The sequence below is a fragment of the Spea bombifrons genome, chromosome 3 (genome assembly GCF_027358695.1).
Source record: "Spea bombifrons isolate aSpeBom1 chromosome 3, aSpeBom1.2.pri, whole genome shotgun sequence".
Classification (NCBI taxonomy): Eukaryota; Metazoa; Chordata; class Amphibia; order Anura; family Pelobatidae; genus Spea; species Spea bombifrons.
The window spans coordinates 48,282,157-48,309,718 of NC_071089.1; the positions used below are offsets into that span (position 1 = coordinate 48,282,157).

Sequence of the window (27,562 nt, forward strand, 5' to 3'; positions counted from 1 at the left end):
AGCTCTGGTGAACTCCATGCCCAAGAGGGTTAAGGCAGTGCTGGAAAATAACAGTGGCCACACAAAATATTGAAACTTTGGGCCCAATTTGGACATTTCCACTTAGGGGTGTACTCACTTTTGTTGCCAAGGTTTAGACATTAATGGCTGTGTGTTGTTATTTTTAAGAGAACAGCTGTACACTCACTACTTTTACATTGTAGCAGAGTGTCATTTCTTCAGTTTTGTCATAAGAAAATATAATAATAAAATATTTACAAAAAATGTGAGGGGTGTACTCACTTTTGTGAGATACTATATATATATATATATATATATATATATAGATAGCTAGATAGATAGATAGATATTTATATATAACTTAAGGTCCCCACCTCCTGACACAACATCCCCCTACTGCCTGATCGCTCCCTGAGAGCGACAGTGCAGCGTTAACCCCTTCAATGCCGTGACATTTTAGGGGTTAATACCCGTTTTGTACAGGGCTCTGCTGCTGGTCTGTCTGGAAGCAGGAAGCCAGGCAGACCAGCAACAGCAAAAACGAGCCCCACAAGCCCTTTGATCACTCCTGTAGGCATGGAAGCCTACAGGAGTGATCAAAGAGACTCCCTTCAATCGCTGGTCTATAGACCAGCAATTGCGTCCCAGCTGCCAGAGACAGCTTCAGGGGGAGAGGGTTCTTCGGTGTCCACATGAGTGTGGAGACCAGCCCCAACCCTCCCCTGCTGCCTGATCGCTCCATGAGAGCAACAGTGCAGGGTTCACTCCTTCAATGCCGCAATGCGTATGACACAATTGCGGCATTGCAGGGGTTAACATTTGTTCCCACAAGCTTGTGGGGACTAAATATCAGTCAATGCTGTGCTCCAATGGAGCATCAGCATTGAAAGAGTCAAAAAAAAATTATCAAAAAAAAATAACAGCACTGACCTGAAAGTCCAGGGCTCTTCCAGGTCAAATGCTGTGAGTTTAGTAAGTCGCCTGATGATGATCAGATCACTCCTGGCCAATTATGGTAGCCCCTGGATGACCCTTAGAAAGAGAGAGGGTCATCTAGGGTAATTGTGGAAAAAAAATATTACTTAAAAAAAATACATAATTATTACCTGATCACTTGTCGGTGACATTTTAAGTCACTGATTATTGACCGGCCTCCCTGGTCAATGTCAGTGGCCTAAACTCGTCACTAACAAGCCTGAAAACTGTCATAATTACCCTTATGTCCCAAGTGGGATATGGGCCCAGCAAACCAATTTCTAAAAAATTGCGCATGTTCCAGTTTTGGCCTCATAGCTTCCTCAAAAAATGCATGAACCATGCATGTGAGGCCTTGTTGGAATCAGGGTATGTTGGTGAACAAAATGTGATGTTTTCTTCCAATGTTGCACATATGGTGTGCAAGAAATTCAATGCAACATTGAAATGTATGCGTTAAAAACGCAATAAAATACATTTTCCGTGAACTTTGGCAGACATCAGTGAAGAAATGGCTGCCTGAAAACTGTCAAAATTACCCTAGTTGAATACCTTGACTTGTCTGCTGTTCATAAATATATACTTTTATGGGGTGATTTACAGTGGGGGGGCTTCCAAAATGTCCCAAATGGGATATGGGACCGGTAAACCAATTTCTGAAAATTCCAAATTTGAAAACTAAAATGTGCATGTTCCAGTTTTGCCCTCATAGCTTCCTCAAAAAATGCATGAATCATGCATGTGAGGCCTTGTTGGAACCCGGAGATGTTGGTGAACACAATTTGGTGTTTTTTTCTGCAGTTGCACATATTCTATACAAAATATAATATGAAATCTAAAGCAACATATGCAGAAAAACAATATATATTAAAAATAAAAATACCTCAAAATTTGGCAGCAATTGGCAATTAAATCCCTGTTTGAAAAGTGTCAAAATGACCCTAGTTGAGGGGGCGTGGTCTGCTCGCGGACAAGATGGATGCGTGAGTCCGGAGCTCTGGTACACCCGGCCCGTAATAAAGCTTCTATTCTGCTTCTACACGCAAGATGGGCAAAACAAATAAGCCGCATTCCACCCCGAAGGCTTCGGGGTCAAGAGAAAGGGGTTCACTTGCCTCGGTACGCTCCTACTTTGCCGCCTCCCCGGACTGAGATTCGCGGGATTCTGAGCATAGGCCGCCATCTCCATCCGCAAGCCTAGACAGTGAGGCAACTGGTGTGAGTGCCCGGAGACCGCGGCTGCCTTCTCCAGGTCCGGCTGATCATTCCTGGAAAGAGAGGCTCGACTTACTTCCGACTAAAGCGGACATCGCCGAGATTGTTGACCAAGCGACCAAAGGGATCCGCTCAAGCCTTACCGCGATTCAATCAGATATCCGCCATATTGGCGAGCGCGTGGCGACGCTTGAGGACGACCAACCACGAGTGCATGCAACAGTAGACTCCCTGACCTTCCATCTCCGAGAGCAGTCAAATCTCATCCGCCACTTGTCTCGCAAGTTGGAGGATCTCGACAATAGGGGCCGCAGAAACAACCTTCGGGTTCGGGGATTGCCTGAGTCAGTGGCGCATGAAGATCCCCCTAACACTCTTCGGGCCCTTTTTAATAAGATTCTGAACCGAGATGCTGACGCACCTGTCGGATTTGATAGAGTACATAGGGCCCTCAGACAGAGGCCTTCTGACTCGCTACCTCCACGTGATGTGGTTTGTTGTCTGCAGGATTTCCCTTTGAAGGAGGACATTGTGCGGGCGTTCCGAGCTCGACCTACTTTTACGTGGGACTCCCACGCCATTTCTGTTTTTCAGGACTTGTTGCAGAACCGACGTGCGCTCCAGCCACTTACCAAGGCTCTCCGCGCAGCGAACATCCCCTATCAGTGGGGCTTCCCCTTCGCCCTGCTCGTACAGAGGGGCTCTACAATGCACGTGGTACGCCAGCCCGAAGATGTTCTGCCTCTCACCGAAGCTTTGGGCCTTCCGCACTGTGAGGTACCGGCGTGGGAGTACTCCTTCACTCCGCCCGCCAGCCTCTCGGACCCCGCCAGGGAGTGGTCCCCGAGACCTCAGCGACCAAAGCGCCGACGACGCCCGGACGACGCCCTGCCCTGATGACACCGTTCCTGCTCCTCCGATGTGCAGTTTCCCATCTACTTGCTGAGCTTCTCCTGATCGTCTTCGACTTCCCGTGTTACTCCTCGGAGGAGATTTGTTGTTTGCCCTACCTGTTGGAAGTCTACACCTGTGAGCTGCGGTACCCTCGTTCTTCTGCGTACGCCGGGCGGTGGAGGTCCTCTGTCACTTCAGCTCATCGTTTCAGCCGTCCATTTCGATGAACCTCTCTCGGCCTCATTGGGCCTCTCTGGGGACTTGTCGCGGACCGTGAGTGGGACTGCGGGTGTGGGGGGCAGGTGGGGTTATAGCTCCCGCCGACAGGTGCGTCCTCTGGCCGGTTCCTGCCCGTTTGTTTGCTGCGGGCAGAGGCACCTAGCTGCTGGTTTTGTGGTCTCTTTTCTGCGGCCGCGCTTGGGGCGCCGGCAGTTTGTCCTTTTTGCCCTCTACGCTCTTATCCTTTGGCGGGGTAGGCTTCCCGATACGGTTTTCTGTTTTTCTGTTTTGTTTACCGCTACGGATCGACTCGTTTTTGAATTTATTTTGTTTTATTATATTTTGTTTTGTACGCTCGCACCCGTTCGTTTTTTCATGCAATCTCGTCCGCACTCGCACACACTCGCACACACTCGCATACGCACGTATGCATGCCCTTCTACTTTCATATACACATGGTTGTGGTGCCTATCGCGCATGGCCTTTGTAGTCCTTTCTCGCACACATTTTCTTCATGAGTTCGTTCCTACATTCTCCTGCTGCGCCGGGTTCCTGTAGTCATGCCCTTTGTGTGCTATCAGGGCCGGGTGTGCCTCTCAATCTGTTATGACTCACTATTGGTACTGTCTGTCACTTTATTCCACGCTTGTTCCACCTACACAGACTGTAGGAGTTTCCGCTGTTATGGTTCACTTCTACACCCCCCGGAGCCGTCCTGTCTCCTTCTCCTGTCGGAGTGGAGTGCAGGTTGCTGACCTTCTGTCTGGTCGTTGGGCTCATTACTCGGTGCTTCGGCATCCAGGGTCTCTGGTGGCTCGTGTTGTGCCTACTTTTGACTCTAAATGTTCTCGTTTGGAAATTTTGGTTTTACTTGTCTTATTTTTTCGGTTTGTACACTGCTCGGTTTTCGCCGGCCTCCTCTGCTCTCTCCAGATCTCCATAGATGGGTCCTGACTTAGTTAACTTTGCCTCTCTCAATGTACGAGGCCTCAATAAGCCCCAGCAAAGATCTAAATTGCTTCACAATCTTCATTTATCCAAGACGCATTTCGCGTTCTTACAAGAGACCCATTTCAGGTCTTCACGGGAATTTAAACTTACAGACCACCGTTACACTCAGGTGTTCTTCTCTAGCTCATCTGACTCTAAGACCAAAGGAGTGGCTATCGTGCTTCACAAATCGCTTTCCTTTCGCCTGCTGGATATCTGGAGGGATGCAGACGGTAGGGCCATATTCCTGAAGGGTTTCGTCGGTAATCGCAAAATTACTCTTGGCAATGTTTATGCGCCCAACCGTGGGCAACATCTATTCCTCTTTCGTATGTTGTCTAAATTCGCAGACTTTCAGGAGGGTATAGCATTCTATGGGGGGGATTTTAATATGACCCTTGACCCTCTTAGGGATTCCTCTGCACAATCCTCTCATATACCCTTTAAACACATTAAGAAAGTGAGGAGAGCCCTGCATGCTTGTCAATTGGTGGAAGTCTGGCGCTCGCAAGATCCTCAGGGGAAGGATTACACGTTCTACTCTGCGGTTCATAATCGTTATACCCGTATAGACCTTGCTTTTTCTCTCCCATCATCATTTATTGCACTTACATTCGACTGACATTGGCATCCGCTCGTTTAGTGACCATGCCCCGGCCCTTCTCTCTCTTAAATTGTCTCAGTCCTCCCGCAAACCCTGGTGCTGGCGGCTTAATGAAAATTTGCTTGACAATCCCTCATCATTAGCGGACCTTTCGGACCACCTTACCAACTATTTTAAGGATAATGATTCGGACGAGGTTCCCTTTCCCACGGTTTGGGAGGCGCATAAAGCCTTTATTAGGGGTCACCTTATAAATCTGGGTGCCACACTTAAGAAGCTTCGGTTAGCTGACATTACAGCCCTGACTGACCGTATCCACCGACTGGAGCAATCGCATAAAGCTACGTTAGACGTGTCTCTGTTGTTGCAATTGCAGTCTGCTCGGGAACAACTGGCCTCTCTCCTGGATAGTAGGGTGAAGAGGTCTTATTTATTGACTAGGAAGCATTTTTATGAGCTGGGCGACAAGCCGGGCAAACTGTTGGCTCGGGCTCTTAAAGCTAAGAGGTCAGCCTCGTTTATCCCTAAAATTCGTGATCCCAAGGGTCCACTCCGGTTTGAATCTCACGAGATTGCCCGCTGTTTTCGTGATTTCTATAGTGCCCTATACAATTTGCCGCCGCCAGACTTGGCTGAGTCTCGTCACTTGGCTATGATGAAGGAGTATCTTCATAAATACTTGCCTCGGCGTTTAGATGCCGAGGCCTTAGCTGTATTGAACTCCCAGATAACGTGCGATGAAGTCAAGGAAGCGCTGAAACTCACCCCTACGGGCAAAAGTCCGGGTCCAGACCCGGTCCTGGGTACTCCTTTGGCGAATTTATTTAATCAGCTTGCTAGCGGCCGCACCCCTGATCCACACACTAATTTAGCACATATTGTCGTTATTCCCAAGCCGGTTAGAGATGCGGACTGCTGTGCCAACTATCGTCCCATCTCCCTGATAAATACGGATCTCAAATTACTTGCCAAGGTGATGGCGCTTCGTTTCCAACGGTACATACCGGGCCTGATTCACGGGGATCAGGTCGGCTTTGTCCCCGGGAGGGAGGCCAGGGATAACACCATTAGGGTGTTGAACTTGATGACCTACGCCCACGCCCACAAGCTTCCCTATGCCCTGGTATCTATGGACGCCGAGAAGGCCTTTGATAGAGTTGCTTGGCCTTTCCTCTTTCAGACGTTGGATGCTATTGGCCTGTCCGGGAATTTTCTTAACCTTATCAAAGCCTTATATTCTAATCCCACAGCCCGAATCAAGGTTAATGGTATCCTCTCCGATACCCTCCATATTCGCAACGGTACGAGACAGGGCTGTCCCTTGTCCCCGTTGCTATTCATTCTGACCATGGAGCCCCTTGCCTGTGCCCTGCGGGAGAACGCCAATATCACTGGCATCTCCATCGCCAACCATGTCCACAAACTTGCCATCTACGCTGATGACATGCTCTGCATGATCACGCAGCCACACTCCTCTCTTCCACAGATTGTAGCGGAGCTCGACTGCTTTCAGACGCTCTCGAATTACAAAATTAACTTACAGAAATCCGAAATTCTGGGCATTAATGTTCAGGACCCGCTTAGGGAGAGCCTTGCGCCTGCTTTCCCCTTTAAGTGGCAGCTGGTGGCCATTCAATATCTGGGTTTGATGCTACCTTCGAATTTGTCCCGACTCCGCCAGCTGAACTTTGATGCCTTGCTTTCCTCTGTGATTACGGATCTCCGTAAATGGTCGGTTCCGCACATCTCTTGGTTTGGCCGCATAGGAGTCTTGAAAATGAACATCTTGCCCAGATTTCTGTATTTGCTACAATGCCTGCCGATCTCTTTCCCCAGGGCGTATTTCAAGACCTGCCAGAGTGTATTTCGTAGATACATTTGGGGGACTCTGAACCCCCGGTTGGCCCTCGTTCATCTGATCCGGCCCAAACACAGGGGGGGTTTGGGGGTTCCATGTGTGGAGTGGTACTGGATGGCGGCTCACTTACGCCGCATAGTGGAGTGGTCCTTGGAGGTCCCGAAGCTTTGGGTGCCCCTGGAGAATTCTTTCCTGGCGCATCACATCTCGGCTGTGCCGTGGCTCCCAGACCGTTATCGCACTTTGACGGTACCTTCTCACCCCACTATCACGGCTACCTTACGTGTCTTTAAACGGCTGTCCTCCCGCCACCTCATTTCGACGTGCCCCAGTCCCCTCCTTCCCCTCTCGCATAATCCGGCTATTGACCGCAATATTCAGGCAGGCCTCCGGAGTTTCTGCATACAACTTCGTACTAAGCACATACGCCTTTATCAATTTCTTCAAGGTTCTCAATTTCGGCCCCTTAGGGACCTCCTGAGGCAGGCCCCGTCCTCCTTTCCCTACGTTTTCTTACATCACCAACTTAAGCATTACATTTCCTCACTTCTGCCGAACGCACACCTCACCAGACCTCTCTCCCATTTCGAGAACCTCTGCATTGCTCCTCACGAACCTTCACACCTTCTTTCGCAAATCTACAATATACTGGTTGATGAACATTGTAAGACTAAGCCGTTTTTCCTTAGTTTGTGGGAGAGAGATCTTTCCCTGCCCGTCCCCTTTTCTGATTCTGAATGGGATAAGATCCTAGTGCTGACGCATAAAGGCTCTATTTCGAGCAAGATACAAGAGTGCTCCTACAAGTTACTCTCCCGTTGGTATAAGGTCCCCCAGGACCTTCACCATTACATACCTCAGGTCTGTCCTCTATGTCGGAGATGTGGCGTAGATGTTGGCTCTTATATTCACCTTTGGTGGGAATGTAGGGACATCAGGCCATTCTGGGATACGGTGGGGGCGGTGGTCAGGGAAATTGCTGATCCCGACTTCGTCCCCTCTCCTGCGGCTTTCCTTTTCATCACACCCGCTCTTCCTACGGCTCCTATAAACGGTCCTTAGCCTTCCACCTTATCCAGGCGGCTAAATCAATTATTCCCCGTTTTTGGAAGACCCCGGGTCCGCCTCCCATAGGGGCCTGGGTCTCCAGGGTGAACACAATCTTCCAGATGGAAGACTTAGTTGCTTCCGCCAAAGGGGAGGAATATCGGAATACCCTTCGGTGGCTCCCGTGGTCAATGTTTCTATCCTCGCTTCGTATGCGGGACCTGGGTCTGGCTTAACTCCACCCCATCTGTTTCGGTCATCTCACCCGTGTGTTGACATCCCTACTTGCTGGGCTTCCTTTATTGGCTGGAGTTACTGGTCGTATTTCGGAGTTTCTCACACTTCGGTGTGGGTTGTCATGTTTAAAAAATTACATTTTAAGAATGTGATGCATGCCTTGCAATATTTGCCCTATACTGGTCAAAATAGATGAAAATCCTGGACAAGTTAATGAATATATTTTGGATAATTTTTTCCCATTGGTTCAATGTGTTTTTTTCATTTCCCCCCCACTTTTTCCAGTTTATTTCAAACAAAACAATGTACTACCCAGTTTAATATGGTTTCAAATGAAAGCCCTTCTTGTGCTGAAAAAAAACAATATATGATTTGTGTAGGTGCACTAATTGATAAGAGAGAAATTACAGTTGAAGAAAGACATAGCAAAAACGGCTCCGGTCCTTTAGCGACACCTTAGCATCAAAATCCCACACTGCGCAGAACAAAAAAAATTCACCCCTCCAACCATCCAAATCCAAACCCAAACCCTGTAGGCCCTCTCAAACACTTAAAGCATCATAATCCAGTGAGTGCAAATGAGATACCCGTGGGATCCATATGCGCCACGGGAACATGCGACAACCACACAATAAATGTCATAATGAGGAGCGAAGTATGCTGACGGCTGACCCCTGGCGAGATAGAGCACTGCAGCGAATGTGTATTGCCCGAATCAGTAGTGATGAGCCAAAAAAATTGATGATGAGCCAAAAAAAAGTGGGTTATGTCAGCATGAGTTTTAGTGTCTTGTTGCTGTAATCATTGCCTTCATTTAATGTAGGTCAACAACCTAAACTATGAAGCCTGATAAGAATTGTCAGCTTTATTGTTATGTTTAAAGTAAAACTGCTCATTATTTTTTATCTAGCTTTCAACTTGAGAAATTGTGCCGTTTCACCATGTCTGTGAAAAGAAACTATCGCCGTGTGCCTTATCACAACTGGAAGCATGCAATTAGTGTATCACACTGTATGTATGTGATATTGCAAAATAACCAAGATCTGTTCACCGATTTGGAGGTAAGCACCTTTATTTTTTACATATGTGGTTAACACAATTGTTTCTGTAGTGATATATACATACCTGGGAACTCTCTGGGTTTCGCTGCTTCTCAGGTTCTTAGAGTCAACACTCAAGTCCTCCGAAAACTTCCTGATTTCACTATATATATTATGACAGGCTAACCCTTGTGAGCTACTACAACTAGAGTGACCTAGATTGCGCTTTTCAGACAAGAGGTTAGTGATGTCCGGATCATGAACGAATCGTTCATTTGATCCGATTCTTTTTAGTGATCCGGATGAATCGGTTCAGTAGACTACATTTGTAGCGGTTCAGTCTGTGAATCATGCACCTGTAACCTGATCCTAGAGCTGTGAGTCATCTGCAGAGCACTCAGGCACAGACTCTGGGGTCAGGTTACAGCTCATTAATTCACAGAGGAACGATGAATCCTAGAGTCAGAGAGTCGTTCAAAGATTCGAATGATCCGAAGATTTGAATGATCCGAAAATTCGAATGATCCGAAGATTCGAATGATTCGAATCTTACAGGGATCCGGATCTTACAAGGATCCGAATCTTACAGAGAATATTACTGATACCATACTTTTATAAATAAATACATTAATAATGTTCACACTGCCCCCAGGATTTAGATTCCCCTGAGTTTGCCCCCCTTTACCTATAACTGCACCTACAGTTAACTTTATTAAATTAATTAAATTAACCCTCAGTCATCAGCATAAAATTAACCTTTATACCCCATCAACCATAACTGCCCCTGAAATTAACCGTAAAGATCCCATTAACCATAACGGCCCCTGAAATTAACCCTAAAGACCCCATTAACCATAACGGCCCCTGAAATTAACCCTAAATACTCCATTAACCATAACTGCTCCTAAATTAATTGCATGTACTCCAGATAAATTACCTAATAAATTGGTATGGTTGATGGGGTCTTTAGTGTTAATTTAGGGGCAGTTATGGTTAATGGGGTGTTTAGGGTTAATTTAGGGGCAGTTGTGGTTAATGGGGTCTTTAGTGTTAATTTAGGGGAAGTTATGCTTAATGGGGTGTTTAGGGTTAATTTGGGGCAGTTATGCTTAATGGGGTGTTTAGGGTTAATTTGGGGGCAGTTATGCTTAATGGGGTGTTAAGGGTTAATTTTAGGGGCAGTCATGGTTGATGGGGTGTTAATGGTTAATTTTAGGGGCAGTCATGGTTGATGGGGTGTTTAGGGTTAATTTAATGGTGAGGGTTAGTTTAATTAATTTAATAAAGTTAGCTTAAGGTGCAATTGCAGGTAAAGGGGAATGTAAATCCTGGGGGCAGTGATTATTAATGTATTTATTTATAACAGTATGGTGATATTATCTGACTGATTCGAATCCCAATGAAGGCAGAGAGTCGTTCAAAGATCCGGATCTTACAATGATCCGGATCTTACAGTGATCCGGATCTTACAGTGAACGACTCTCTGCCTTCATTGACATCACTGGAGTAGGCAGGGGGGAGGATTCATTGAGTAATGAAAGGGGCGGGGCCAATCGTTAGTGTGCCTGCACGGAGTTACTGGAAAACAGTAACTCCTGTGAGTCACACTGAGTGATCCGAAGATTCTGATCATGAATCGGATCATTTCAGTGAACGAGTCGAAATGATCTGATTCACTTTAATGATCCGAACTTCCCATCACTACAAGAGATGTGCCTTGAACAGGGTTATGGACTCTCTTCGACAGAGGTGTGACTTTTACAGGCACATATTAGTCAAGCCCTGCAAAATCACTTGTATATACACCATATACACTCTCCCTGCGACATACGTACATTATTGCCTACAATGTACTTTTTTATATCCTTTCCATCTCAATTAGGTATTGGACTCATATCTTTTTTATTTGCATTGTTTTATCCTAAAACTGAAAATAAGGGAGGGGCCTTATCATGAGGTGCACATACCAGTTTGATATGCAGGGTTAATTCAAAGAATGGTTGGCAGGGGCAGCGAGAATGACAGACAACATAGGAAATCCCACATCAGGTCAAAACACATTACCTAAGGCCATGAAAAATCGAAAATTCAGGGGTCAAGGGCAGTACACTACTGCCTCCAAGTATGTACCTCTACAACTGTCCTACTGTATGCTTAGTGCTGGACTATGATGCCACTGCAGCCTGCTCACCACTAAAAACTGTTAAAGGGCTTGGGACTTCCAGGAGGTGGGCCAATGAGTATGTCCTCACTTTTATAATTTGCTACATCTTCACCCGTTTTAAAATCCACCAAGACCATTCTATTTTCAGTTACTTGGCATGAAATGTAATGACATTAAGGATTAAGTGGCAGGCAAGGTGCAGCTACCTGATGACTTTCTGCCTTCGAAGACCTGGCTGTCCCCTCATGTGTTGGGATCATACCTTAGGAAAAGAAACAATTCTGGAGCTCACAACACAAAATACTTGCATAACACCAACAGCCTCAGAGATGGTGAAGGTAACAGCACCATCTTGAAAACCATGGTGTTGCAGCTGCCTAAGCGCTTCTAGAGATGTAGCTTGGGCAACATTACACAGTCAACGATTTCATCCCAGCAAGGGATATAAGGCATTTCTGGGGCAGAGTGGCAAGCCTGGGGGCAGATGTGCATAACTGGGGGGGGGCAGGTTGGAAAATAATATGCAAACAAAATATTTTTCTCAATCATAGCTTTTATTTAAAAAAATAGTTTACATGAATTAACATTTACTGGTAACACTTTTTTTCCTATAGGGTCGTCTTCAGAGACGGCCTTAGGTGTTCTGGCGCCCTGTGCGAACTACTCCTCTGGCGCCCCCCATCCCAAAAAAAGAAAGGAATAAAAACTTGTAACAAAACTTGTAACAAAACCCCAATCACTATATACTACGCCAAACATTGATGTGGTGTAGGCCTACCACTTCATTGTCTGGCTTAGTAGTAGGGATGCACCGAAACGAATTCTGGACTGAAACCGAAAGTGCAGCATTTACCTGGCCAAAACCGAATATGACCCCCCCACACCATAAAAAAATCTAACACTTTTATTTAAAATAAGTAACACACCAAAATAGGACAAAACAATTAAATAACAATATTATATATATATATATATATATTAACAGCAATCACATTCCTATCATGCCCAGGCATACCCAGATTCCAGGATGTATTCGCAGACTTGGCATGATAGGAGTATGATTGCCCTATCTACCCCTTCTCACTCTCTTCTGCCCTATCTACCCCTTCTCACTCCCTTCTTCCTATCTACCCCCTCCTAACTATCTACCCTTTCCCTCTTTGAAGTTCACTTACCTTTCAGGAGTCCTGCGGTGGGGGTGCAAGGCCTCTGCCTCCCAGCTCTGCCACTGAATGGAACAGTATAGAATGATGGGAGTTATGATGTACTTTTAGAGCATAATTAGATGATGAAAAAGACATTGGAAATGGTACAGCATAACACCCATCACTCTCACACACTTACCAATCAACACATATACTAGTCCACACATATACCAATCCACACGTATTCCAATCCACACACATACCAATCCACACGTATACCAATCCACACGTATACCAATCCACACGCACACCAATCTACACGTATACACTAATCCACACATATATACCAATCCACACATATACCAATCCACACACATACCAATCCACACACATACCAATCACACACATACCAATCCACACGTATACCAATCCACACGTATACCAATCCACACGTATACCAATCCACACATATACCAATCCACACATATACACTAATCCACACATAAATACCAATCCACATTTACCAATCCACACATATACACTAATCCACACATAAATACCAATCCACATTTACCAATCTACACATATACACTAATCCACACATATATACCAATCCACACACATACCAATCCACACATACTAATCTACACATATACCAATCCACACATACACTAATCCACACATACACTAATCCACACATACACCAATCCACACATACACCAATCCACTCTCACGGAATGCTTTCCTACCTTTCTTCTTTTCTCCTTACAGCTCCTTTTCCTTCTCTTCGCTCCTCTTCTTCAGTTCTTCTGTCTTCTTCCGGGTCAGAGGGCACGGACAGCGGTGGGCGCGGCTTCAGTGTTGTGCGCTGGGATCTGACAACAAACCCCGGCGCACAGCAGCTGTTGCCGCGCGGATCACAAGGGAGCGGTATCGGAGGTCTTTAACAGACCTCCGGCTCCCTTGAGTGATTTTAAGCCGGGTTCAAGGGAGATCCTTGAACCGGCTTAAAATCACTCAAGGGAGCCGGAGGTCTGTTAAACACCTCCGATACCGCTCCCTTGCGAGCCTGCTCCTCCAGCGGCGGACATTACTGTCCGTCTCTGGAGGGGTGCCGGGTGCCCCCCTGATGAGCGGCAACCGGTGCGGACCGCCCCCCCCGCTAGGTACGTTGCTGGCGGCAGCGGTACGCTACGGTGGCGTCGGACCCTGCGGCGGCGCCCCCTGGAGTGTGGCGCCCTGTGCGGTCGCACAGGTCGCACACCCCAAAGGCCGGCCCTGGTCGTCTTATATTCAGGCTTTTTCTTTTTTTCCTAAATTAATATTCAGATTTTGGGGGGTCGTCTTATAATCAAGCAAATACGGTATGAAGAATGTTTTAAGTGACCGGGTACCACTAAAAGTCTCACATCTACCACTGTGTGTTTAGTGACCACCACTATTCCTCCTTTATTTTTACTATAGAAAAATTTATGCAAAATCTGAACTGAAGTCATTAGCCTCAAAATGCTCTAACAAATCTCTGGAAATTGGAACGTAGGCAAATGCTGATGAAAGTATTGTCAGAGGGTAAAGATGTGTCTCCCGTGCCTCAGCTTTTCCCATTCACAGCTGATGAGTCTTCAAGCACAGCACAAGAGCCAGTGGTTGATAATGAGCAAAATGGAGGTAGTACTAGTACAGTTAACTAACCTGGCACATAATTGGAAACGCAGGTCTACCTCCTCTGGGTCTAGAAACAGATGAAGGTGTAATAACCCCCATCAAACCTATATGAAGACTAGACACCCAAGAATATTTCAAATGCTAGTAGTTTAACTCTTTCCATGCACTGATTCTACCAGCCTTTGTCAAAATTCGTGGTAGTTTTTTTTTCCACACACATTTTACTTCAAGTATGGGTTTACCACTCCTGGCATATGTCATCAAACAGCAACATCTCTTGAGTACAGTGATGCCACCCATGCATGGTTTTGTCGGGTTGTTTGGGAACTAAAAGACCATGTTTAGGGACATTTGAGAAGTGTGCATTTTTCAAATTGGAATTGTAACCTCCCCCGGGTTAGCCCCCCTATATTAAGAATTTTTACAAAAGATCATTGACAATCTTTTTCAGGGGGGGCTAACCCGTAGCCAGCCCCCCTCAACAAAAATTTCAACAAAATGTTACTGATTATAATAGCTCCGCGTTAGATCAGGTTTGATCAGACAAAATTTTTGTTAGATCTAGTCTCAACTGAAATTTTGATTTTTTTAAATGGATTTTGGTAGATATTCGTTAGATCCGGTTAGATCAACTGTTTTTTTCGTTAGATCTACCACGCAGGAGGCGGTATTCACAATCCTATTTTGTGTGCGGGGGTGGGTATACATATGGGCTGGCCCCCCCTCAACTGAAATTTTGATTTTTTTTTAATGGATTTTGGTAGATATTCGTTAGATCCGGTAAGATCAACTGTTTTTTTTTTCGTTAGATCTACCACGCAGGAGGCGGTATTCACAATCCTATTTTGTGTGCGGGGGATGGGTATACATACGGCCTGGCCCCCCCTCAACTGAAATGTTCATTTTTTTTATGGATTTTGGTAGATATTCGTTAACTTCAAAGATCCTCATAAAATCATATATGTTTGAAAACTAGACACCCCATGGTGTGGTATATTAGCTCTTTACATGCACACATTTTACCACTAGCCTTTATCAAAGTTTGCAGTTGTATTTTTTTCCCACACACATTCTATATTAAGTATAAATTTACAGCTCCTGATATATGCCATAGCCAAACAACACCACAATATGTGTTCAGCAACATCTACTGAGCACAGTTATACACACATGCATGGGTTTGTTGGGTTGTTTGGGGCCTAAAAGGGAAGTGTGCATTTTTTCAAACTGGAATTTTCACATGTGGTCATCGTGTCCCCATGTGTTTTTTGGGACATCTTTGAAGTTGGCCAGTTCAGTTTACCCCATCAAACTATATATGGTTTGACACCCCAGGGTATTTGAAATCCTGGTATTTCTACCCTTTCCATGCATTCATTTTACCAGCAGCTTTTGTCAATATTTGTGGTGTGTCCCTTGTTTTTCTTTTTGTTTGTTTCGTTTTTCACTACCGCTATTTTCACATTGTTTTGATTTACACAGTCAACCTATGCACACCATACATTATTTTCACATTTTGAGCATCCACACCGATGATATAGCCACATTATCATGATTATAGTATACACTAATCAGGGAATGGAGCTATCCCCCATTCAGATGTAGGGGAGGGGAAAGGGTTAAGAATTAGGCAACCTTCAAGCTTGGTTTTTTTTAGTACACAATGACCTACACTGTTGACCTTTCATCACTATGTTCACCACCACTATTTTTACATTATTCTGATTTACACAATATGACTAGGATTGCACATCACATACCCAGGCTAATATTTCTCTGGGTAAGGGTACACACTAGGATATTTTATCGTCTGAAGCATCCCTCTCAGCAACATGAAGCCTCAGACTCGCAGCCCAGATCATCTGGACACTCTCTGCGGCAATATTTGCAGACTCCCGCGGCCCTGGACACACAGCCTCCATCTCTCAACATGGCGCCTTCACCGACCAGCACCTCTTCCTCAGAAGAGACCCCGCGCATCCCGGCCAAGGACGAAGTCACACCGTCGGCCGCAGTACTACAAGACATGTTCCGATCACTCCCTACAAAAACTGATTTCAGCAATCTCATTTCTGAAATGAAACTTGTGCTACACGAAGAAGTAGCTGCACTGAGAGCTGATATCATGGGTATAGATCGCCGCACCACTCACCTTGAATCTTCGTTGAGGCCGCTGACAACGAAGCTGATTATCCCACACTCTAGCATGACACACATTGTGAAACAACCTGGTGATGTCGACACAGTGGCTAGATCATTAGGGATACCCACACCTCAGGTGGAAAACTGGCTACTCGGTTCAACCCCCTGAGAGCCACAAGCTTTTTGACGCCCAAGAGCACGACGCATGGGGGAAGTAACCGAGGGCCGATACTCCGCATTTACACATGAAGAATGAAAGATTGTTTTGCCTTACACTCACGGATATCTCTGATGATAATAATAATATATTTATATATATATATATATATATATATACTCTACCCACTGCATTGGGCTGTGTGATCCTGCTACCGATGCTTGGTAATGACGAGGAGTTGTACACGACCTCTCGGTGACAAGAACATTGGCCTTGAGCTGGGGTGTGATCTTATTGTTTACTGTTGAGTGTGCTGTTCTCTTCTTGTAGGATGTATCTGCTGGTTATGTTGCATACCTCTATGACTTATGTAAATTGTAAACACTGCGCCTTTTATTCCGGATCTTCTCGCCCCAACAGAATCATTGTGCAGAGATCACAGTTAATGTCGATACGAATGTTAACGCTGCTCAGACCCCCCATTTAATAGAAAGATATAAAACAAATGACCTATGTGTCAACACTTGTTGGTTAGGTGCTTCTGGAACAGCGTCTTAGTGATTGTTAACTCCCCATTGCTCGACTATGAAGGTCATCCCTGATTGCAGGGCAGTGACCTGACCCCCTAGCACCCCTAAAAAACACATCCCATCATCCTAGATGGGGAGACTGGCCATAAATTCCTCGTGTGCGGTCACGTGGGTGTGTACTAATGCCCGGGGTAGTTGTCGCCCTGCTTTGGCTACCCACTTGTTCTTGTGTTGGCACATGGCCTTACCTTTAATTGTTGGAAGGGTTGCTCTGACGATCCTCCTTTTCAAGCACTGGATGGTTACATCCCACCCGGGATGAAGGTGGTTGACTCCCCACTGGTTGACTCTGGTTTTTCTGCCATGCCCAACCCTGGTGCAGCCTTCCATCCTTCCCCCTTGGTAGTAATGAGTCTCAACGAGCGTGGACTTAACACCCCAGAGAAACAATCTTGGATGTTCAGAGATCTTTGACGGACATCCCCCTCTGTGGTACTGCTACAGGAGACCCACTTCCGGGGATCCCATGCCCCGACGCTCCGCGATTCGTCGTTCCCACAGGTGTACACGAGTAACTATGCGGTTTATAAATCAAGGGGCACCGCCATAATGATTTCACGCCATGTTCCATTTCAAATGCTCGATATCCAGAAAGACCCCGAAGGCAGATACATGTTTCTCAGGGGCACAATACACGACCAGGTGTTCACCTTTGCTTCCATTTACCTACCCAACTGTAGACAATGCTCTGCGCTAACGCGTATCCTCCAGACTCTGATGGAGTTCAAACAAGGTGTGCTGGTACTGGGTGGTGACATTAATATGCCTTAACGAATCCTTACTCGCAGGTGAAAAAGTTGTGCGTGAGATCTCCGAGCGATTGAAACAATATTTTTCGGAAAACGAAAATGCTGAAGTGGGCCACTCGTTGGTTTGGGAGGCCCATAAGTGTACTATTAGGGGGTTCCTTATAAGCGAAACCACCCATATTAAACGAATGACAACACAAGAGATCTTGGATCTCTCGAATCTCATCGCTGACATGGAATCACTACATAAACAATCTGGCGATTAAAGTGATTACCAGGAGCTTTTAACCCTGCGTAAGCACCTAAGCACATTGTTTAACTATAAAATCCAGAAATCCTTTTTGCACGCTAAGGCCCACTTTTATGAATTTGGCAACAAGAGCGGGCGAATGCTCGCGAGGGCCCTAAAAGCTAGACAACAATCGCTGTATATTAGCAAAATCCGGACACCTTGTGGATCCACCTGCTGCTCCCCCACTGACATTGCAGACTCCTTTTGTCAGTACTACTGAACACTCTACAATCTCCCTGGGAACAAAGCTGACCACCGCAGGGAGTCTCTGATCAGAGATTACCTGACAGCACATATACTCCGTGGAGCAGCTGGGGAAATTGGAACGCGAAATCTCAGGAGAAGAAATTGGAGCAGCCATGAAAACAATGCAATCCGGGAAGCCTCTGGACCGGATGGGCTAACCCTCAGGTACTACAAGGCTTTCTGGGAGCATTTGCAGGCGCCCTTTACGTTAATGCTCAATGATGTCTGAGACGGAAACCCCTTACATCCTCACTCCCTCATGGCAATGATCACCGTACTGCCCAAGCAAGGGAAAGACCCTTTGCTCTGTCAGAGCTACAGACCTATCTCCCTTTTAAACACGGACCTGAAGCCTTTCACAAAAGTACTGGCCACTAGGCTCCAGGAGGTTCTGGGCTCTTTAATTCATCCTGATCAGACTTCATCTTGGGCAGGGAGGGTCGAGATAGCACTTATAGGGTCTTGAGCTTGGTTCATCTAGCCCAGGTGACCGGTCAGAGGCTCCTCTACTTATCGACTGACGCGGAGAAGGCCTTTGACAGGGTTGCCTGGGACTTTATGTTTCAGACGTTACGGGCATTTGGCTTTGGTCATTCCTGGCTTCATTGGATCAATGCCTTGTATTCAGCCCCTTCGGCGCGTGTCCGTTTAAATGGCGTTCTCACCGAATCCTTCCCCATCCGCAATGGTACCCGACAGGGATGTCCCCTATCCCCGCTCTTATTCGCTGTAACTTTGGAGCCTTTGTGGACACGATGAGGAACTGCGGCTCTACGGTTCACTCTCCAACTTTAAAATTAACACGGACAAATCTGAGCTTCTTGACGCCTCATTGTCCCCCGATGAGGCGCGGTCAGTTAAGGGGTCATTTGGCTACAAGTGGTGTCACGGTAGCATACGGTACTTGGGGATTTGGATTCCCAGTGACTTGCATTTAGTTTATCGGGAGACCTTCCCTAAGCTCCTGGCGCAGATACGAACCGACTTGCAACCTTCACCCATATCTCTTGGCACGGTAGGGTCAACATGTTCAAGATGAACGTTCTTCCACGGATCCTCTACCTTTTTGAAACACTCCCTGTTTCCATCCCAAAAGAGTTCTTCTCAGACCTTCGTTCCCTAATTATCAGATATGTTTGATTTCTGGGAATATTACCGAGCGACCGCTGTTGACAATGTGGTACAAGACCTCAGAGACTATTGCTAGACTCTGTTGGAGGTGTGGCGGGGGACCGGGCACCTATCTACATCTTTGGTGGAGCTGCAGCAAACTCCAACCATTCTGGCTGAGCGTTTTTCGTTGCATGTGGGAGGTGACTGGTCAGATGATCACACCCTCCCCGGGCCTTGGTCTTCTCCTGCACGGTGGATCCTCCCGGGTCTCGATAAAAAACACGGTGGTACGTCACCTCATCAATACGGCCAGATGTCTATTCCCGCTATTCTGGAAACGCACTGAAACTTCTTGTGCCTTTGGATAACTTGCGTGGAGGAGATAAGAGTGATGGAGGAGCTCATTCATATGTCTGCCGCTAAGATTGAGAGATACACAGGCATCTGGGCATGCTGGCTGTCTTTTCTATCGCCCGATACGCTACAGGCTCTTCTTACACAATACTGAATGCCCCCTATGGCATAAGGCTTTGACCCATCTCCCACCCTTAATTCATTTACTACCCCCCTCTCCTCACCCTGTGTGTTTGCCCCACCTCCTTTCACTCTCCCAACTCCTCCCTTCCCCTACCCCCTCCCCCCCTCATTATTATTATTATTATTTTAGGCGGCGCGCTTCGCGCATGGAATCTTGCCCTGAATTCGACTGAATTCTGCTTACATTTGCGACTACCGGTCACACTTACCCTGTGTCACAATGTGGCTGTATATATCGTACCGAGTCATCTATTATGCTGATATCCCCCATCCCTTCTTTCCTTGTACCCTTCTGTTTTTGATACGTTAATACATTAAAATAAAATAGAGTGTCGACTGGGGTCCTATCCTAGTTCCTAGTTCTAGTCGTTTTCAAACTACTTTTTTGATCTTGCGAGAGTCCTCGTCATTGCAAAATCTCTTGTAATCGCCTCCTAAACTCTTTTAAATCAGGTATCTGTTGCAATATTATATATGGCAGATGTTGATGTCTGGGGGAGGGGCCACACGGGCCTTGACATTGAGGCATTACAGCAACACCATTTGGGAGAAGAAAGTGTGAAATGGGTTAATGGAATCTGTTTCATGACATTTTATGTACATGGTTACAACCAGGGCACCCAGTTGGCATCCCCATTATCACTCCCAGTGTCTACTCCTTCACTGTGCCATACTTGTCTTTTCTCCTCATGTAGTTAAGGTATAGATCAAGTAAACAACACAATGAAACACAGAATTGCAGGTATAAATCAGCTGTATAAGACATATAAAACTTGTATTTGAGTAAATAAACAACACATAGAAACAATGCATTGCAGGTATAGATCCAACCCAGCCTTGAAGTTATAGAGTAACTAAAAAAGCATTTGCAAACTCAGCATTGGGTATAGATCAAATACATAATGCATGGAAACCCTAAATTGCAGACATAGGTTACACGTCGCAAACCTCAAAGGCCAGTCATGGGCACGTAGGATTGGCCCAGTTTCCAAACCCTTATTGCATACTTAGGACTTGCCCCAGCACCCAGATTACATCCACACACTTACAAAACACAAACACACTGTCCCTAAATTTCTGTCCCTGAATTTCTCCAAATCTCATTATCCATCCTATTTTTTCATTATCTCTGCCCTTTCTGCCCATCTCTCCTTTTTCTTATTAACCCCCTTTATCTCTCCCCTTGTCTTTCATCCTCCCCTTTCTCGTTATCTCTCCTCTTTCTCTTTATCTCACCCTTTTTGTTTCCTATCTTTCTTATTTCTTTTTATCTCTCCCCTTTCTCTTTATCTCTCCCTTTTTTCCGACCTCTCTCTTTATCTCTCTTTATTTCCCATTGATCCCCCTTCTCACTATGTCTCTCCCTCTCTTTCTGTTTATCTCCCTTCCTCTTTCTCTTTATCACTTCCTTTCTCTCTAGCTTGTCAGTTTTTTTGAAGATCACCCTCATTATCATTCATTCATTCATACAAGTGCACAAAATTTCCGTTAAAAAAGCAGATCGTACAAAAACAAATGCATAAGTCTACTATCCATTCTATATATTTCTTCCATTTCTCCCCATCTCTTATCTTTCTGAAGTCCTGTGGTAGGAGCATAAGGTCTGTTCATACAAGCCTCTGTCTCAGTGCTTTATTATGGTGCGTGTGACTTTTCAGTGCTGTGCGTTGGGATAGCAGCCATCAGATATAATCGCATCTGGTTGGATTCTACAGACCGGGATAAACATCTTCAGAACCTCAGGAAGGAGTTTAGCAACCATGGTTACGGTATACAAATCGAAGACTCAAATATAGAAAGCCATAAATATCCCCAGAGAAAATATCCTGAGATACCAGCAACCACAAAAAAGGAGATCGAGTACTATTAGTGGTAACATGGATAAAAGACTCTGGACAATATCCCTACATCCACCATACTTTCATTTAAACAGCCTCTCAATATCAAACAATGGATGGTGAGCAGAACCTTCTACAAAAAAAACAGTAAATGGTACCTTTTCCTGCCAACAAGAGAGATGTATCAGACTCACACTTACACCACAAAAGCAATAGCTGCTTATGTGCAAAATTCACAATAAACAATTGAATTCCCACATACTACCTTTTAGAAAAAAAACCGGATACGATGGTTGGAAAGCATTTCTGTCAACCTCTATGATGTGCAGCTGCGGGGGGGGGGGCGCACAGATGCCCGATCAGCAGCTGCAGCCTGCAGACTAGCTGGGAGATCACAATCTCCCTCTGGTCGGCTCAACATTAGGTCTGTCTGCTTTACTGCTCTCTCATCACTATGCGCCGGCAAATAATGCCGAGCGTAGGGATATGACATCATCCCTGCAATAGCCGGCGCGTAGTGATGAAGTGACAGACTTCGCGCTCCCGCCACAAGATGCAGGTTACAGGATGGAGGCAGAAGGATGGAGGAAGAGGTAAGAGATGGGGAGGAAGGGGTGTAAGGGTAGTGTATGTATATGTTTGTAAGCTTGTGTGTGTATGGGCTGGTGTGTAAGAGCAGTATGGGTATTTGTTAGCTGGTGTGTAAGGGCAGTGTATGTGTGTGTAAGGGCAGGGTACGTAAATTTTTATGGTAAAAATAATAAAAATGCAACCTATTCTTTAAATGGAATATCCTGGGGGAAACTACCAATGAGAAGGACTTAGGAATAACAGTGCGCAATGCCAGGAAGCAGCTGCGAGGGCCAATACGGTTTTGGGATGCATAAAAAGAGGTATTGATTCAAGGGAGGAGGATATTATCTTGCCTCTTTACAGGTCATTGGTAAGACCTCACCTTGAATATGCGGTACAATTCTGGGCACCGGTCCTTAAAAAGGACATTATGGAATTAGAAAAAAGTTTAAATTATATACGCTACAAAAACAGCGTCTCAGAGGGGATATGATAACATTATATAAATATATGCAGGGCCAATATAAAGAGCTCGTCAGTGACCTGTTCATTAACAGAAATATACAAAGAACAAGAGGTCACCCTCTGAGACTGGAAGAGCACAGGTTTCATAGACGACAAAGGAAAGGATGCTTTACACTGAGGAGAATAAAGGTATGGAATTCACTTCCAAGGGAGATGGTGTTATCCAATACATTAGATACCTTCAAAAGGGGTCTCGGTATTTTCTTAGAAAGACATGAAATACAGGGATATAAATAGAATAACATTAATATTTTAGAGCTTCTTGATCCAAGGAGATATCCAATTGCCTCTTGGAGTCAAGAAGGAATTTTTTTCCCCTGATGGCAGAATTCGAAGTAGCTTAATTAGGGTTGTTTTGCCTTCTTTTGGATCAAGAATAGGAAGGTTAGGTAGAAGGGTTGAACTTGATGGACCTAGGTCTTTTTTCAACCTTATGAACTACGTAACTATGTAGCAATTAACTTGCAGTATTGTATATGAGTAATGAGCATTAATCTCAGTCTCACACTTCAACTCTCATCAGTTTGTAACTGCTGCTACTGACAAGTTAAAATGGAGTCAGCATACTAATGCTTGTCTCTTCCCCTTATAAGTGCTGATTGGCCAGAGTGAAAAAAGCAAGGAAAAACTTGTGCAGGTTGTTGGACCCATTAATCACAGCCATAACACTCAATGAGCCCCCCTCAACAGTTATTGATATGTACCCTCCTACACACATCCCCTCCCACTTTACCTCATCAAGGAGTGCCAAAGCAGCTTGTAATGGTGCCAAAATGGCCTGTAAATTTTCCTCACTTTTGCATCGGTTTTGATAGTTTTGTTGTTGTTTTCGCCCTCGTTTTTGGTGATTCATACAAACGCACGAAACAGACAATTTTCATTAAAAATAACGTTCATCTGGATTATTTTGCCTTTCTTTAATACTGCGAACGGTGCTTTTGTAATTAGGGTTGGTAAATTACAAACACAAAAAAAATTACAAACACAAAAAAAATGGAAGCCTAAATGTGCTGTCTTTCCGCTTAAACAAATGAGAAAGGTTAGCAGCTTCTCAAGTTAGCAGGTCAGTATGGCTGCTTGCTACCATGGTAATCAGGGGGCGGGAATTAAAGTGGCAGAGATAACCTGGCTGGCATGCTGCTAAACAGGGACGGCCTTAGGGGTGTGCGACCTGTGCGGCAACAGGGGCGCCTGCCCGGGACTTAAATTAAAACATAATTTTTTTTGTTTTGTTTTTTAACTTTATTTAATTAAAAAGGGCTTTGGGGGACTACAGTACACTAACCTTTGTTGACTGCATCTACAATAATATTCAGACAACCATATTGCTAGCTCAACTTCATGTAAATTGTGGTTATAGACTGGGGTTGATGTGGCCTACACTACACACAGGCCACTGCTCCCATGATATACAGTTGGTCATTACTGGCTGAATATCATAGGAATTGGGGGACTGAGGTGTTTGTGGTTAATCTTTACCACCCCAACTATTGACATGTTGAAAAAAAGGCCATGATATTGGGGGATACCTACATGGTCATAAGGACTATGTGCATGGTCATGAAGGGGTTAAAAGAAATAGTTTAGCCAGTTACATACCTGCCACTTAACGACTCTATGTACAATTGAATCCACAAGGGTGGCTTTCAATAAATCTTGCTGATGTTAACTATGGATTACACAGGGTGACTGGTCTCTTCTTGCTAATATGTTTGGCCTTTGATAATGATTGAAAAACCCCACCATTTATGATTAAACCCCAATGTGAAAATGTCAAGATATTGTTGAACTTAAAATGTTGGTTGAGGGCAATGAGTAATGCAAACATTCTGTATGCATTTATTAATTAAATATGCATTGAATGTTAAATCTTATTGTAATTGTGTGTTTTTGCTTATACTCAAAATTGACAAAATTAGAACAGTATATTATATGATACATCTTAATAACAAATACAGTTAGAACACTAGAGTTACACATTTTATTTTTAAAATTGTTAATTAATAACATTTTAAAAAATATTGTTTAACAATAAATCAGACTTTGAGTGTACAAAATTCCACAAAAAACATTAAAAATAATTTCTCCTCTAATAAAAATACTAACATAAATATATTTAAATTAATAAAATATGATCTGAAATATATTATGTATATTTGTTTCTTTTTTAGAAGAAAGGACTTTTGATTGCCTGTTTATGTCATGATTTGGATCATCGCGGGTATACTAACAGCTATTTACAAAAATTTGATCACCCATTAGCAGCTTTATATTCCACATCTACAATGGAACAACACCACTTCTCTCAGACTGTATCTATCTTGCAGGTAAGGAAAAATTCAATTACCATTAGTCAACACTAATATACAATCAAATAATTTTATTGATACTTCTTTTTGCAAAAACAAGAAGGTACAAGTTTTTTGGATTTAACAGGTGAATTTTAACATTGATATTACATTTCAATAATAATCAATGAACTTAATTACAGATAAGCACAGTTGTAATTGTTGAAAAATTTAGAATTAAAAGTTTTTAAGGTTTTAACTAACAGAGTTATTTAGAACAATATTGTGCTAATGTTAGAGATCGTAATTGAGGATTAAGATCTTTATCTCTTTTTCTATATATATTTATATAACTTACTTACTTATCTATTTATCTATTTATTTATCTATTCTCTTCTTTACCATCCGCTGTACCCCTGGGCGGACAATTTATTATGACCCAACTCCTGATTAATAGCTAGCCCCCATCTGTTTCTCATCTCCTCCTAAGTATGACTGACGTATGAATGATATATGTGGTATCTGTCATTGATATTTGGCTGCTATATTTATAGCTTATGCCAAATATCCTGTAATTTATTCTTTTGTTGTTTTTTCTTTTTTCTTCCATTCGGTGGGGCCAGGAATATAGCGCCTGTTCGTTTATAAAGTCCTTAAATAAATATATAATTTATCGTAATATTAAATATAGCAACGAATGAGGATTGGACAACACTTGTTTTGCTTGGAATAATTGTTTAAACGTATTTAAGATTATATATTTCTTTGTCGGCAAGAAAGAACCGTTATTGCAATACCTTACCGATGTATTCTATGTTTGTGTTAAACTGCCTGGAAAATTAAATAAATATAAATATCAAAGAACAATATTGTGCAAGCTTCTTCTTCAAGATAATACCGTATTTGCTCGATTATAAGATGACCTTGATTATAAGACGACCCCCCAAATCTGAATATTAATTTAGGAAAAAAAGAAAAAGACTGAATATAAGACGACCCTATAGGAAAAAAGTTTTACCAGTAAATGTTAATTCATGTAAACTATTTTTTTTAATAATAAAATTATTTTGTTTTTATTTCCTTCTATTTTCCAACCTGCCCCCCAGTTATGCACATCTGCCCCAGAAATGCTTTATACCCCCTATATGCCACTGTGCCCCATGATATGCCTTTTAACCCTCTAAATGCCACTGTGCCCCATGATATGCCTTTTAACCCTCTAAATGCCACTGTGCTCCATGATATGCCTTTTAACCCTAAATGCCACTGTGCCCTATGATATGCCTTTTGACCCCCTATGTGCCACTCTGCCTCCAGAAATGCCTTATACCCCTATATGCCACTCTGGCATTTAGAGGGTTAAAATGCATATTATGAGGAAGAGTGGCATCTAGGGAGGTTTGAGGTATTCAGGAGGCAGAGTGGCGTATAGAGGGTTAAAAAGGCATTTCTGCAGGCAGAGTGGCATTAAGGGGGTTAAAAGGCATTTCACAGAGCACTCTGCCTCCAGAAATGCCTTATGCCCCCCATTTAACACTCTCCCGCCCCCCCCCAAACTTACCGGTGCTTCTAACTTCCCTGTCATGTAGCCGGGGCAGCGTGTAGATCCCACGCACATACGCTGCAGCCGGAAGGAGGCGTGGCTAGGCACCAGTGCGGGGACCTCTGATCTCTGACAGTCAGGGAAGGTCTGCGCGATGGACGCAGACAACCCCCGCTGCTAGCCACACCTCCTTCCTGCTGCAGCGGAAGTTGTCTACGCGAATCGCGTAGACATCTACACAATGCCCCAGCTACACACCGGGGACTCAGAAGTACCAGTAAGTGGGGCAGGGGAGACAGGAGGATCCAGGTCCCCTGCAGCTGCGGGGAATCTGGATCTTAGTCGTCTCAGAAAGACCTATTTGCGGTCTGATTATAAGACGAAACCGATTATAAGATGATTATAAGCATTTGCTCTGAAAAAAACCTTGTTTTATAATCGAGCAAATACGGTAAATAAGTACTCATTATAAGCACTTTTTATAGTGGCATAAAATGATTTAATAGGATCTTTGAATATGTATTACGAGTGTATGAACTTTAATATGTGAGGTTGAGAAAGGTTTTTAAGCTTGTTTTTCTTTTATCACGTTTGGTTCATTGTATATTAGTCATTTTTTGCAATCACTCTAATATAATGACTATTTGAAGTTTGAAACTTTTTCTTGATTATCTAAATAAGTCGAGAAAATATTTTCTTATGAATAATGCACTTTAATAAAAAGAAATGATGGATTAAAGTATTTTTTATACACTGTTAGGTAATGAATCGTTTTATGACTAAATAATGTTATCTGTGGTAGGTCCAGACGAACAGGGGGACTGAAGCGCCAATCCCGCTTTAGTCTCCTGCTGTTCAAGTCGGGACTCCAGACAGTCATCCAGGAGCTTACAGACGCCTTCCCAGCTGCGTAGTA

At 44.2% G+C, this 27,562-nt stretch overlaps 1 protein-coding gene across 1 annotated transcript in view; it reads left to right on the forward strand.

The window, feature by feature from the left end:
* The window catches only part of PDE10A (phosphodiesterase 10A), a 258,873-nt gene that overhangs the window by 189,295 nt on the left and 42,016 nt on the right, over window positions 1-27,562 (forward strand). Inside the window, exons 16-17 of the mRNA XM_053461389.1 lie at window positions 8,950-9,100; window positions 24,987-25,142. Of these exons, the coding sequence (XP_053317364.1) occupies window positions 8,950-9,100; window positions 24,987-25,142 (307 nt within the window). The remainder of the gene's footprint in view (window positions 1-8,949; window positions 9,101-24,986; window positions 25,143-27,562) is intronic.